The 13,595-nt window shown below is 40.9% G+C and overlaps 2 protein-coding genes across 2 annotated transcripts; both read right to left on the bottom strand.

The window, feature by feature from the left end:
* On the bottom strand, nucleotides 1-1,415 carry LOC146636860 (immunoglobulin kappa light chain-like). Its single transcript, XM_085350383.1, has 5 exons — nucleotides 1,361-1,415; nucleotides 547-1,260; nucleotides 314-448; nucleotides 200-231; nucleotides 1-114 (listed from the first exon to the last, which is right to left on the bottom strand). The coding sequence occupies exons 1-5, from the start codon at nucleotides 1,413-1,415 to the stop codon at nucleotides 1-3; spliced, it is 1,050 nt and encodes a 349-aa protein (XP_085206509.1).
* A 516-nt stretch (nucleotides 1,416-1,931) lies between these two features.
* Nucleotides 1,932-11,407, bottom strand: LOC146636859 (uncharacterized). Its single transcript, XM_085350382.1, has 8 exons — nucleotides 11,353-11,407; nucleotides 11,075-11,252; nucleotides 10,539-11,017; nucleotides 10,299-10,433; nucleotides 6,194-6,245; nucleotides 5,227-5,319; nucleotides 4,953-5,112; nucleotides 1,932-2,021 (listed from the first exon to the last, which is right to left on the bottom strand). Exons 1-8 carry the CDS (start codon nucleotides 11,405-11,407, stop codon nucleotides 1,932-1,934), a joined length of 1,242 nt encoding a protein of 413 aa, XP_085206508.1.
* Between the last annotated feature and the right edge of the window lie 2,188 nt (nucleotides 11,408-13,595).

The following is a 13,595-nucleotide window of genomic DNA, read 5'->3' as shown; positions in this document are numbered from 1 at the left end:
TTACTTTATACTGGAGTACACACATTCCTCCTGGGTGTTGCTCGTCTGTCTCCTTGCTCCTTTCGTCCTAATTTTTCTCAAAGCAGCATAATGAAGGTTGTCCTCTTGGGTGCTCTGGATACCAAAAGAATCAACATAACAATTCAACAAGAAATGTCATTTCCTAAAAACACATGAACTTCCACACTTTAAAACTCACCTCTAAATTTACAGAATCATTTGTGTTTGAGTCTGCTGAGAAAAAAAGGAAATTATTTAAACTTAAATGATTGTTTTACAACCACAAGAGTAAAATATGAACAGAAATTCTAACCTCTGGATTGGCAGTTGTTCCTCTTTTTCATTTTATACACTGACAAAGTTGATAACACGCTGATGATGGTGGTGAGTGTTAAAGCTGCACTTAAGAAATACATCAGGGCAGCAGAATCTTGCCAAACTGTAAATCCTAGAAATGACAGAGCTTTTTAGCTCTGAGTTCATTAAATGTGATCTGCTCCTATTTATAATACCATGTGAGTCACTTCTGATGGAAAAGTGACTTACCCCCAAAGTCCAGCTTGGTCCCGTTTCCAAATAGTATGTGTCCACATGAGGCAACAGCACAGTAGTAGATCCCAGTGTGAGACACATTCAGGCTCTCCATTGTCAAGTTATAGACACATCTGTGTGTTCTTTTGTCCTCTTTCCTCTCACACTGATCATTCCTGACTCCATGGGTGTAAATGAGTCCTGGTTGAGAGTCTTCAGAGTCTTTGAACCAGTAAACACTGTGTTCTCCATCACAGCTCAGCATAGTGTGCACCATACAGTGCAGACTTACAGAGCCTCCTGGCTGGATGGTCTCAGATGCTGACTGATGAACTAAAGCTCGTATGTTTAAATCTAAATCATTGACACTGACAATAATGGTCTCTAAGAATGTTGATGTGTACCAGTAGTAACATATACAGTAGTAAGTTGCTGAGTCTGAAACACTTAAGTCTGAGATAATCAAGTCGTTTTTTCCTTTTCCATTATCTAGTCTGAAGCGTGCACTATTGTTGAATGGACCATGAAATTTTACAAAATTGGTTTCTGACTTATAGAAGGTAGAAATGAGTTTTGGTTTCCCTCCTAAAGTTTGCTTATACCAGTAAAACCATGTAGCAACATTCTGTTCATAGTAACAATGTAAAGTCACTCTGTCTCCAGATTTAGCTGATATAAAACGTGCTTCTTCATGAACAGAGGAGGATACATGCATGTTGTTCTTCTGAGCTGTGGTGAAATGAAAGACAAAGCAAATACACATTGTGGAACATGGAAGCCGAGAAAAAAGAGCTCAAAAGAATTAGACTGTGGTTAAACACAAACTTACCAATTACACCCAAGAACAAACATATCAGGTAGAAGACAATGTGTGTAGATGCCATTGTTCCAAACAGTCGTACTGAATAAAAGAATGGCGACTCTTCAGTTTTAAGAGTGATGATTAGATTTTACTGGCCAATCAGAAGTTACACAGTATATGGAAAACTAGATCACATGATCACTGACGTCTGTAGTGTTAAACTTAGTAGCTGAGAAAAAAAACAGAAGAACATCATGATTTAGATCAGAGGTGAGATATATTAGATGTCAACTCACTAAATATCCTGTAGACAATGTGTTTGTGTGGGGCAGTGTGAGACCCATAGTTTATCGTTTTGAAATATTTAATGTATTAAACCATGAAAAATAATACACAAGCACACAAAATATACCATTACCTTTTTAATGTTTGTTATGTTAGATACATTTTGGGAAGTTTTGAGTTTGTGTTTAGGATTTTCTGTCATGAAGTTTTGACTCCTGTTTTTGCCAGGTTCTGTTTTGGATATCTGTTTTTTATTTCTTTGTTATTTTACTGTGACTTTCCATCCATTTTCTTCCACTTTTCCGTGACTGGGTCACGGGGGCAGCAACCTAAGCAGAGAAGCCCAAACCTCTCTCTCCCTGGCCACCTCCTCCAGCTTGTCCCAGGAAACACCAAGGCATTCCTAGACCAGTGAAGAGAAATAATTGTTCAAGCATGTCTTGGCCTCCTCCCAGTGGGAGGTGCCCGGAACATCTCACCCATAAACCAACCATAAGTAAAAGTAGGGACATAGAACGACCAGTAAATTGAGCTGTAGCACCAATCTGTCTGTCGATCTCCCACTTGTTTCTCCCGGAATGTTGTCGAAGCTCTGCCAGAGTCAAGAGTTAAGGATCTCGCATATGGGACTTCTGCCAGGCATTCCTCCCCTGCTACATGATCCATCTCACCACCAGTTAGTGATCAGTTGACAACTCAGCACCTCTCTTCACAGTAGTGATAACTACAATATTATTAGGTCTTTCCCTTTCATATATTTACTGTTTTCTAGCAATGAGGCATAGTTTTTTTGCTTTCTTGTGTTTGGGCAGTTTGCACTTTACTTTGATTTATATTGCACAAAAGGATGAGAGCATGATGGTAAAGTTCATATGCATGCTTTAGACTAGAGATGGCATGATACCACTTTTTAATGTCCGATACTGATTCTGATATCATAAATTTGGATATCTGCCGATACCGATATGAATCCGATATAGCGTATTTGGTAATAAATAAAACTGGTTTTTTTTTAAATAAATATCTTGCTGCATTTTGTATAAGTTCATACTCAAGTTTTAAAAAACAAGAGAGTGGAGCTATTCTGTTATACCTGCATGCGAAAAATGTACTCCACCCAAAACATTTTATAGTTCAGCAACACTGATCAATCTAATAAATTTAAACCTACACCATCCTCCCTATTCTGGTATTTTAAAGAGTACTTACCTACCTAACTAAAAGGGTTGCCAACTCCCAGCAAAAATATTAGGGAACCACCCCCGCCCTTAATTGATGTAATCAACTTTAATTTAATGCATGTGTAAAACAAATGTACAGAAATCAGTTATTTTTCTACAATAATTAAATAGATTCAGCATCTTTCTTCAAAAGAATTGCAGACTGCACAGATGGTATCTTCCCAAAGGAAAAAGTTCTATAGCTTACAAGGGTATATTAGACTTATTAGTTACTATATACAATAATAGAATAGAATAGAATAGAATAGAATAGAAAACTTTATTTGTCAATTTCTTCAAATGTACTTGCCATACAAAGGAATTGAAATTACGTTTCACACTCTCCCATGCGTAGACATTGACAACAATAAAGTGCAGATGCACAACAAAAACAGCCCTAACAATAAGGTAATATTAAATAGGTAACAGGATAGACAAAAAATAAATAAAATAAAATGTTCCAACAGTGTTCCCTGGAAAATAGTATACTAGTCTACTTCAGGTAGTCCCAGGTTGTGGTTGGTAGGGGTGTTTTGTTTTAATGCAGCATAAGACTATAGCAGCAGTAATAGTAATATAATAAAATAAAAGGGCTAAAAGAAATACTAAAAATATATAGCAGCAGGTGTGTGCAATTGCAATGCAGAGGTAGTTGTTTCCAGTCAGGAATGTTTTCCAGTTCTTGGTTCAGAGAGTGTTTCCTTGTTGGAGAGTGTGCGTGGATGGGGGGTGGGAGGGGTAGAGTCCAGTCTGTCTTCCTATACTTCTGCCAATCTGGTGATTCTGCTGGCTGGAAGCCGGGAGGGAAGAGAGTTCAGCAGTCTCACAGCCTGGTGGATGAAGCTGTTGGTAAGCCTGTATAATATTGGATTTCTATACATTTAATCAGATGACCACTTTTGTTGTATGATTCAGATAATTATTTATTCAAAGTTTTTAAATGACATAACAAAGAAAAATATTTATTTGTGCCCTCTTTTCCCTGTTAATGCCCTACCTCGCCCCCCCCGACAAAACTTTGTTAGACCCGCCCCTGCACAGTTACCAGCCATCAGCTATGAAGAAAATTATCCTGGTGTTATTTGTCAGAAACAGTTCATAACTTCCCTTCAACTCATTTGTGTCACCTAAAAGGTAAACCTGTTTCTTCATCACCTGCTCAGCTCTGATGATTCAGTAAGGACATCTCCTGGTTTCATCTTCATGTTTCCCTCTCACCAGATATCCAAACCGACATCATGACCAGCAGCTTTTACAGCCGTGGCTCCAGCAAACATCAGCTGATACTAGAAAGTAATATTAAATACATTCTAACAACAGCTTATCACGCTTAAACGTGCTGCTGTTGTTTATCCGCTTGTCTCCTCTTTCTAGCACAAAGTGGGCGATAAACAAACAAGAAAGACGGGACTTACGGCAGAAAAGCCGATCAGCTGATCGTTGATCAGTTTCATGTTCGAAGTAATAACAGGAGAGGAAGGGGTAGAGAATGAAAGAAGTAGATGCAACTGCGCAGCAAAGACAGAATAACTCCGGCTTTGTGTCTATTTTTTAATTCTAGCTGAAGTACGGGACAAATTGCTTCCTTTTCACCTCAATATGGAACTCCGATGGCCAGTCCAGCTGTGGGTCAATATATCAGTTGTTAAGCTTAACGTGGAAATACTATGCAAACATTCAGGGATGAATTTACACACTTGCTTTACTTCTCTGGGATAGTTTTCGCCGAGATGAAATGCCGCGGTTAGGAAGCATGTAGCGAGGCTCCAAATGCTCCAACAGACCGCCAACAGGTCTCACAGACAACAGCCGCTCTATCACGTGACACATACTGCTCTGATGCGCCGAGCTGAGTTACGCCAAGTAGCGCATTTTGTGAGATGATTTTGTGATACTTCGGATCGGATTACATTTTTTATTTCTCTTCGATATCCATCTCTACTTTAGACTGTGCCACTATTTTCCCATGTTGGCCCCCAGGGTGGGGACAGCCACGACACAACCTGCTGCCGCGCCTGTAACCATTCCTTGGGTGGGAGCAGCTGGTGCTTGGCAGGGGCCTGCACCCATTCTGGTTCCCCAGAGAAGGGTCACTAAGCAACCGCCAGACTTACCAACGTCCCACGCACCTCGCCAGCTGGAGGTGGAGAGAGGGTGGAGAGACCCCGGTCTCTAAGGACCAGGGAAGACCTGGGTCGCCGCCCCAGTGGAGCCTGCTCTGCCTGAGTGTAGACAATGCCCGGGGAGGACTGGCTCAGCGTGAGCTGGCGGGACCTGCCAAGCTGGAGACGGAGGTGGATGTGCTGCCCGGTCTGGCCTCTCTTCCATCAGACACGCGGCGGCCACTTGAATGGACACTTTCCTGTCACTGGGCCAGGGGGCCCTGACTGTCCGGGCAGGTTCACTCTCCCGCTCATGCGCAGGATGAGGGAGCTCAGTCGGGCGATGGGGGTATGTGGCATGGCGTGGTCTGCAGTGCTGCTGCAGGGGAGGCAGACGCACCTAAGCGGCATTCGCAATCACACTTCTCCATCTTCAAAGCTGAACTACGTCCTGCAATGTTATTGTTGTTGTTAGTGTGTGTGGCTGTAAGCTGCAAAGCTGCAGCCGGTGTGTAAAACAGCAAACGTGAGAGTTAATACAAGTAAATGCTGAAAAGCATGAGATGGTCGTTGGGTCTGCCGTGGTATGTTTACAAGTAGAAAAATAAAGAAGTGAAAAAGAGTGCAGTAGAGAATACATGCTAACTGTCATGAAACAGCTGTGCAGGCAGGCAGGAAAGGACCCAAATGCAAACTCATAGAAAATGGGATTTACACTCAAAATACAGCTTTATTAGCTGAAAGGGAAAAAAGGCAATACAAAAATAAACTGGGACTCTATAAACATGAATACACAAGGAAACACAGGGAGAGACACACTGCCATGAGGGAGATTGCGACACGAGATTGAGGGAGACGCTGACATAAATACGCAGAAGGATAACGAGGAAATGAGAACACACGAGCAACACAGCTGACACGAATAACCCTAACGAGACAGGGGAAGCAAAACTGAACAAAACATGGAAACACAAGACCTTTACAATAAAACAGGAAACAGAGGAACATGATGCAGGAGTGGAGGAGAGGCAGACGGGATAGAGCGAGGGAACACGAGGGAGTGTGAGGGAGGACGGGAGAGAGACATGACGCGAAGGGAGACAAAACATCATAACATGTCAAATGGACTGGGAAGACACAACACTCGGGAAAACAAGAAAGTCTAAGGAGATAAACATAGATGGGAAACATGGAATGACACACACAAGGAAGGGAACATGGGAATGGTGTGTATGTGTTTAGGACTAACACACCTAAACGCATACACACAGAAGGGGGCACAGAGGGCAAAGACATAAGGGGAGCCTAAATGTACAAAGGTCGACACAACACACAAGACACAACATAGACCACTAAGAATAATAAAGCATAACACACAAAGTCATAAAAACACAAGAAACACAAAATGATGAGTTGCAGAGAATATCCTGACTGCCAAAAGGTGAAAGGAGGGTTACACCCTAAAAAGGTTGCCATTTTTCCGCCAGGTGAACACAGAGCTGTTTTTGGACAGTGAATGATGCCCTTCTCTGAGTGGCAGGCAAACTAGGACGTAAATGAAGGACTAAGTGAACTCAAAAAGGCAGCTTTAATACTGAACACTTTCCAGAAAACAGAACAACACAAAACTCACATAAAGCAAGAGCCACATATTCACAGTGTAGGAACGAGGTGATTTGGAGCAGAACAAAACAAGAAGTATGTTTTGTACTGGCTTATTTCTTCAAAACATTGATTCAGCAAGGTAAATGGTAAATGGTAAATGGCCTGTATTTGTATAGTGCTTTTCTAGTCCCTAAGGACCCCAAAGCGCTTTACACATTCAGGCTGCATTTGTAGGCCGATTACATCACAGTAACGCACTAAAGGCTGTCCAAATTCGTAGACTCCTCCGAATGCAGCCAACAAATGCGTCCTCCTTTTCCCGGAATTTGAAGGATGGGTCTGGTATGTCCTTCGTAGCCCACCCAGAATTCATATTGCGGCCCAGCCAAACTCCAGTTTCCGGCAATGGCGGCCGCTACTAAGTTTTAAAATTACTGTTATTAATCTTTCTGGGCTACAAAATAAACTTTTAACATATTTTCAGGCGAGAATGTGGGTGTGTAAACTTCAAATATCTGCTCGGTTTATCAAGATATTGCATATTTGCAAAAGTGCTTCGACGCTTTCGGAGAAGTCTGTTACCCACCAGCTCAATAGCTAGCTGAGAGCTTGAGGGTTACTGAAGCCGCCGAGAACGGCACAACTCCCGGCACATCATTTTCAGATCACCGCGGACTTTCGCTACTCAGGTTAAACGTAATATATAAGTAACTTAGACAACCTAAAAATGTTATTGTTGGGCTTATTTCAGTGTTTTATTTGTTCGTGAGTAAATCGGTTTGGCTGAGATTAAAGTTATTAGATTAAATTAGATAAAATAAAACTTTATTTATCCCTGGGGTGGGTTGTCTTTCGATACAGTAGATCACAACATTTTAATTTCTCGCCTAGAACATCATGTTGGAATTACAGGCACTGCCTTGGAGTGATTCAAGTCATACCAGTGTGACAGAAGTTTCTCTGTCTCACTTGGGAAATTTCATTCATCCTCCGCCCCCCCTCCCATGCGGTGTACCACAGGGGTCCATCCTCAGGCCCCTTCTTTTTAGCATTTATTTACTTCCCCTTGGCCATATTATTAAAAACCACAAATCCAATTTTTATGCAGACAGCTGACAGATTCATCTATCCCTGAAAAACAATGACCTTAACCCCCCCAGGCCCTGGTGTCCCACCATCTGACTTGGGTCCTCTCACATCCTGTGTCAAACCAATTGTCATCAACCTTGGACTAAAAATTCCTCCTTATATTGTTTTATATTATATCAGACTTCACTATCACGCTTGCAAATGGTCCAGAATGCTGCGGCTTGGGAAACGCAAACATGAGCACATTACCCCTGTTCTTGCCTCTTTACACTGGTTCCTTGTCCATTTTAGAATTCATTTTAAAATTTTATTGTTTGCTTTCAAAGTTTTAAATGGCCTGACTCCCACTTACCTGTCAGACCATCTACACCGATACACTCCACAAAGGTCTCTTAGATCAACTGACCAGTCACTTCTTGCTGTCCCCATGCTGAGACTGAAACACCAGAGGGACCAAGCTTTTGCTGTTGTGGCCCCCAAATTATGGAATAAGCTGCTCCTCCATATGGGGGCGATTGTGGCTCAAGAGTTGACAGTTCGTCTTGTAATTGGAAGGTTGCCGGTTCGAGCCCCGGCTCGGACAGTCTTGGTCATTGTGTGCTTGGGCATTTCACCCGCCTCGCCTCTGTCAGTGTGCCCCAGGGCGGCTGTGGCTGCAGTGTAGCTTGCCATCACCTGTGTGTGTTGGCTTCATCTAGGCACAAAACCATCAAACTGCACAAGACCTAGCTCTTTGTGTTTGTGGCTCACAAGGGAAGTCAGTCAAAGTTGAGGAAAAGATTCCTTCACCTGAACTCAACTAACTTTGACTGATTCCTTCACTACAGCCCTTTTTATTGTCAGCAAGCAATCATTCATGAATATGCAATTACAAATACACGTGACATTCTTAAGCAGGATCAGTGTCTATATTCTGTGTGTGTGTGTAGATGCATGTGTGTGTGTGTGTATGTTTCCAGCTATACCATACATAGACATACGACCTTTCAATGAACTTAAACTGTATGCAGAAAAGCATAAGTAAACGTCTTGCTAAAATATAAAAACATGAACTTTCAATAGGACATTTAAAGGTGTGAAGTCTTAGAGTTTGAGATAACGAACAAGACAGTTTGGTTTCTACAGCTATAATGAAAATTATAACGTCAAGGCTGCTTCCGCTCATCTCATGGTACACAAGTGCACATACACTCTTATCAGACCTACTAAGGATAAGATACTTTATCAGCACACAAATGATTATATATATATCTAAGCATAAATGATTATATGTTTCTAAGCACAAATGACAAGACAAAAAATATCAATTCCAACAGTGTGTGTGAATGGGTGGATGACTGGATGTGTAAAAGTTCATCTTGACAGGAAGTTAGGGGATCATTGAACTTATTATCGTGGCAAATGTGGCTCAAGAGTTGGCAGTTCGTCTTGTAATCAGAAGGTTGGCGATTCGAGCCCCCGCTCCGACAGTCTCTGTCTTTGTGTCCTTGGGAAAGACGCTTCACCCATTGCCTACTGTTGGTGGTCAGAGGGCCCGGTGGCGCCAGTGTCCGGCTGGATGTGTAAACACTTTGGGGTCCTTAGGGACTAGAAAAGCGCTATACAAATACAGGCCCCAACACTTGAAATCTTATAATCACTTTAAAAAAACACACATTTTTTCCAAGGCTTTTTAAGAGTACTACCAGAGTAAGCTTGAAGTCAGTTTTGATCTTCTTTTTTCATTCATGTATTTATTTTATTGTTATTGATATTTATTTATTTGTCTGTTATGTATGGCTTTTAACTTTTATCTGAGTTTTTTGCTGGAAAGCACTTTGGTCAACGATGTTGTTTTAAATTCATCTATAAATAAAGTGGGATTGGATTGGAATGTTAAAAAACAACATGCAGGTGAAAGTCATCATCAACAGGAACACATGTGAGACTACTACTCACAATAATATTAGACATTCTAACAAAAAAACTAAGCCTAAGCATTTTAAATACAGTAAATACCACCACAAAAACCTAATCATATCACGAACACAAAACCATAAAATAGGGAGACAAAACAAATATCCAATACTGAACCCACCATAATAAAGAATCAAAACTTCAAATGATAAAAAAAACCTCAACCCCAACAACAAATGTAAACAGACAACTAAAAATGACTTCAAAACTTCAAAAATACATCAAACCCAAAATTAAATTTTCTACTGGAATTACATTTACAGGAATTTCAAAAATACGCAAGTGATCAAATGCTGTTAGCAGTTAAATCATTTTTCTTTCAGACCAAAGAGAAGATGCCAAAATCATCACTATAGCAGAAAAGTAATACTATAAATCTTAATTTCTACTGTTTACTTTATACTGGAGTACACACATGTATCCTGGGTGTTGCTCGTCTGTCTTCTTGCTCCTTTCGTCCTAATTTTTCTCAGAGCAGCATAATGAAGGTTGTCCTCTTGGGTGCTCTGGATACCAAAAGAATCAAAATAACAGTTCAACAACAAATGTCATTTCCTAAAAACACAAGAACTTCCACACTTTAAAACTCACCTCTAAATTTACAGAAACATTTGTGTTTGAGTCTGCTGAGAAATAAAAGGAAATGATTTAAACTTTAATGCCACTATTTGTAAACCACAAGAGTAAAATATGAACAGAAATTCTAACCTCTGGATTGGCAGTTGTTCCTCTTTTTCATCTTATACACTAAAAAAGTTGATGAGACGCTGATGATGGTGGTGAGCGTTAAAGCTGCGCTTAAGAAATACATCAGGCCAGCAGAATCTCCACGAACTGTAAATCCTAGAAATGACAGAGCTTTTTAGCTTTTCTTCCTGAGTTCATCGAATATGATCTGCTCCTATTTATAATACCATGTGAGTCACCTCTGCGGGAAAAGTGACTTACCCCCAAAGTCCAGCTTGGTCCCGTTTCCAAACAGTATGTGTCCACATGAGACAACAGCACAGTAGTAGATCCCAGTCTGAGACACATTCAGGCTCTCCATTCTCAAGTTATAAACACAGGTGTGTGTGCTTTTGTTGTCTTTCCTCTCACACTGATCATTCCTGACTCCATGGGTGTAAATGAGTCCTGGTTGAGAGTCTTCAGAGTCTTTGAACCAGTAAACACTGTGTTTTCCATCACAGCTCAGCATATTGTGTACCATACAGTGCAGACTTACCGAGCCTCCTGGCTGGATGGTCTCAGATGCTGACTGATGAACTAAAGCTCGTATGTTTAAATCTAAATCATTGACACTGACAATAATGGTCTCTAAGAACATTAATGTGTAGAAATAGGAACGTATACAGTAGTAAGTTGCTGAGTCTGAAACACTTAAGTCTGAGATAATCAAATGGTTTTTTCCTTTTTCATTATCTAGTCTGAAACGTGCATTATTCTTGAATGGACCATGAAATTGAACAAAATTGGCTTCTGACTTATAGAAGGTAGAAATGAGTTTTGGTTTCTCTCCTAAAGTTTGTTTATACCAGTAAAAACGTGCAGCAACATTCTGTTCATAGTAACAATGTAAAGTCACTCTGTCTCCAGATTTAGCTGATATAAAACGTGCTTCTTCATGAACAGAGGAGGATAAATGCATGTTGTTCTTCTGAGCTGTGGTGAAATGAAAGACAAAGCAAATACACATTGTGGAACATGGCAGCTGAGAAAAAAGACCGTAAAAGAATTAGACTGTGGTTAAACACAAACTTACCAATTACACCCAAGAACAAACTTATCAGGTAGAAGACAATGTGTGCAGATGCCATTGTTCCAACAGTCGTACTGAATAAAAGAATGGCGACTCTTCACTTTTAAGAGTGATGATTAGATTTTACTGGCCAATCAGAAGTTACACAGTATATGGAAAACTAGATCACATGATCACTGACATCTGTAGTGTTAAACTTAGTAGCTGAGAAAAAAAACAGAAGAACATCATGATTTAGATCAGAGGTGAGATATATTAGATGTCAACTCACTAAATATCCTGTAGACAATGTGTTTGTGTGGGGCAGTGTGAGACCCATAGTTTATCACTTTGAAATATTTAATATATTTTAAAAAAACATGAAAAAAAAATACATAACCACGCAAAGTATGCTAGTAGCTTTTTTAATGGTTTTCATGTTAAATAAATGTTTGGAATTTTTGAAGTTTGTGTTTAGGATTTTCTGTCATGTGAAGTTGTGACACCTGTTTGTGCCAGGTTCTGTTTTGGATATCTGTTTTTATTTATTTGTTATTTTACTGTGACTTTCCATCCATCCATTTTCTTCCACTTATCCGGGACTGGGACGCATGGGCAGCAGCCTAAGCAGAGAAGCCCAGACCTTACTCTCCCTGGCCACCTCCTCCAGGTTGTCCTGGGAAATACCAAGGCGTTCTCAGCCGAGTGACGTAATCTCTCAAGCTTGTCCTGGTCTCCTCCCAGTGGGAGGTGCCTGGAACACCTCACCCGTAAACCAACCATAAATGAGGGTAGGGACGTAGAATGACCAGTAAATTGAGCTGTAGCACCAATCCATCTGTCGATCTCCCGTTCCCCTCTCCCAGGATGTTGTCGAAGCTCTGCCAGAGTCTGGAGTTAAAGATTACACTGACGGGTCTTCTGCCAGGCATTCTTCCCCCACCACCTGATCCAACTCACCACCAGCTGGTGATCAGTTGACAGCTGAGCACCTCTTTTCACCATAGTGATAACTACAATATTATTAGGTCTTTCCCTTTCCTATATTTACTGTTTTCTAGCACTTAATTATCTCAGACCTAAGTGTTTCAGGCTGCACTCTGAACAGGTTGCCATTTTTCCGCTAAGTCAACACAGAGCTGTTTTTGGACAGTGAATGATGTCCTTCTCTGTGTGGCAGGCAAAGTAGGACGTAAATGAAGGACTCATTAAACATTAAGTGAACTCAAAAAGGAAGCTTTAATACTGACCACTTTGCAAAAAACAGAAAAATACAAAACTCAGATAAAGCAGGAGCCACGAATTTACAGTCTAGGAACGAGGTGGGATACATAAGGCTGGAGATTTTAGTGGGGACCACGTGGACCGGTGGTAGTGCAGGTGAGCGAACTGAGGTAAAATGGAAAGGTAGGCATTTTGATGCCCAGAAAACTTCAGGCTTAGAATGGCTGGACAGTGAGAATCACAAACTGCCAGAAAACCGAAGGTGATCCATGAATGTCCTGCTAATCAAAGTAGTACATAAAAGATGGTTGGCCTGTTACCACTTGAGAATGAGACAATAATCCGACACCCAAGAGCTGTCACACTACTCCTTAAATAGCCTATCAAATGATGCCTGATGCTCTGCAGGTGCATCAGGAAAACCCTGATGATCACAACCATGACCGCCTGCACTAAAAAAGGAAAAGACACACAAGACAATAGAACACATGCAGTCCCAAATCCTAACATAAACTGATGAAAACATGACGAAAGGCATGGGAAACACAGGAGAAGCATGATAACTAAGAAAAGTCTATAAAGTGTTGGGTTTTTTGTGTGGTTTTTTGAGAGAAGACAAAGGTGCTCAAATGATAAGTTTTCACATTTTATTATTAAATGGTTAGAATGTCAAATTAGTTTTACATGGCATGGTGGACTGCTGTCTCTCTGGCTTGGAGGCAAAAGCTGCCACACGCAAGCAGTAAACACTTTAATTAGGTGTGGTAAAAACAGAGCGTTAACATGATTGGTCAAAAGTTGGAGAAAATCCTTTAGACCCCATGTCCTGCTTATGTTTCATCTCCTGCACCTTTCAGACATCTCCCTTTATGGAGTTGACAGTTCTGCAGGCAACACTCCCATCACCATGGCAACCACCTCTTTTCCTTCCTGTAGAGTTAGAGAAGGGGGAAAAGAGCATTCCCTAATAACCAAAATGTATTGCCCTGTTTTCCTCTAGCAGAGTCAGCCTTAAAGTTTTATACCTTGGTGCCATCACCAGC

This window comes from Diplotaxodon limnothrissa, linkage group LG3 (genome assembly GCF_057381915.1).
Source record: "Diplotaxodon limnothrissa isolate DT_005_m linkage group LG3, D_limnothrissa_male_GT1.1, whole genome shotgun sequence".
Taxonomy (NCBI): Eukaryota; Metazoa; Chordata; class Actinopteri; order Cichliformes; family Cichlidae; genus Diplotaxodon; species Diplotaxodon limnothrissa.
Note: the sequence above shows the minus strand (reverse complement) of the source record. Positions and strands in the feature narration are given on the sequence as shown.

Excerpts from the sequence above, each read along its gene's own strand:
- LOC146636859 (XM_085350382.1), bottom strand. The coding sequence starts at position 11,407 with ATGGCATCTGCACACATTGTCTTCTACCTGATAAGTTTGTTCTTGGGT. Across the intron at positions 6,246-10,298 it reads GAACAACTGCCAATCCAGAG|GCTCCCCTTATGTCTTTGCC; the intron begins GTTAGAATTTCT and ends TTGTACATTTAG. Across the intron at positions 5,113-5,226 it reads AGAGTGAACCTGCCCGGACA|GTCCCGCCAGCTCACGCTGA; the intron begins GTCAGGGCCCCC and ends CCAGCTTGGCAG.
- LOC146636860 (XM_085350383.1), bottom strand. The coding sequence starts at position 1,415 with ATGGCATCTACACACATTGTCTTCTACCTGATATGTTTGTTCTTGGGT. Across the intron at positions 232-313 it reads GAACAACTGCCAATCCAGAG|ACTCAAACACAAATGATTCT; the intron begins GTTAGAATTTCT and ends TTTTCTCAGCAG. Across the intron at positions 115-199 it reads ATGATTCTGTAAATTTAGAG|AGCACCCAAGAGGACAACCT; the intron begins GTGAGTTTTAAA and ends TTTGGTATCCAG.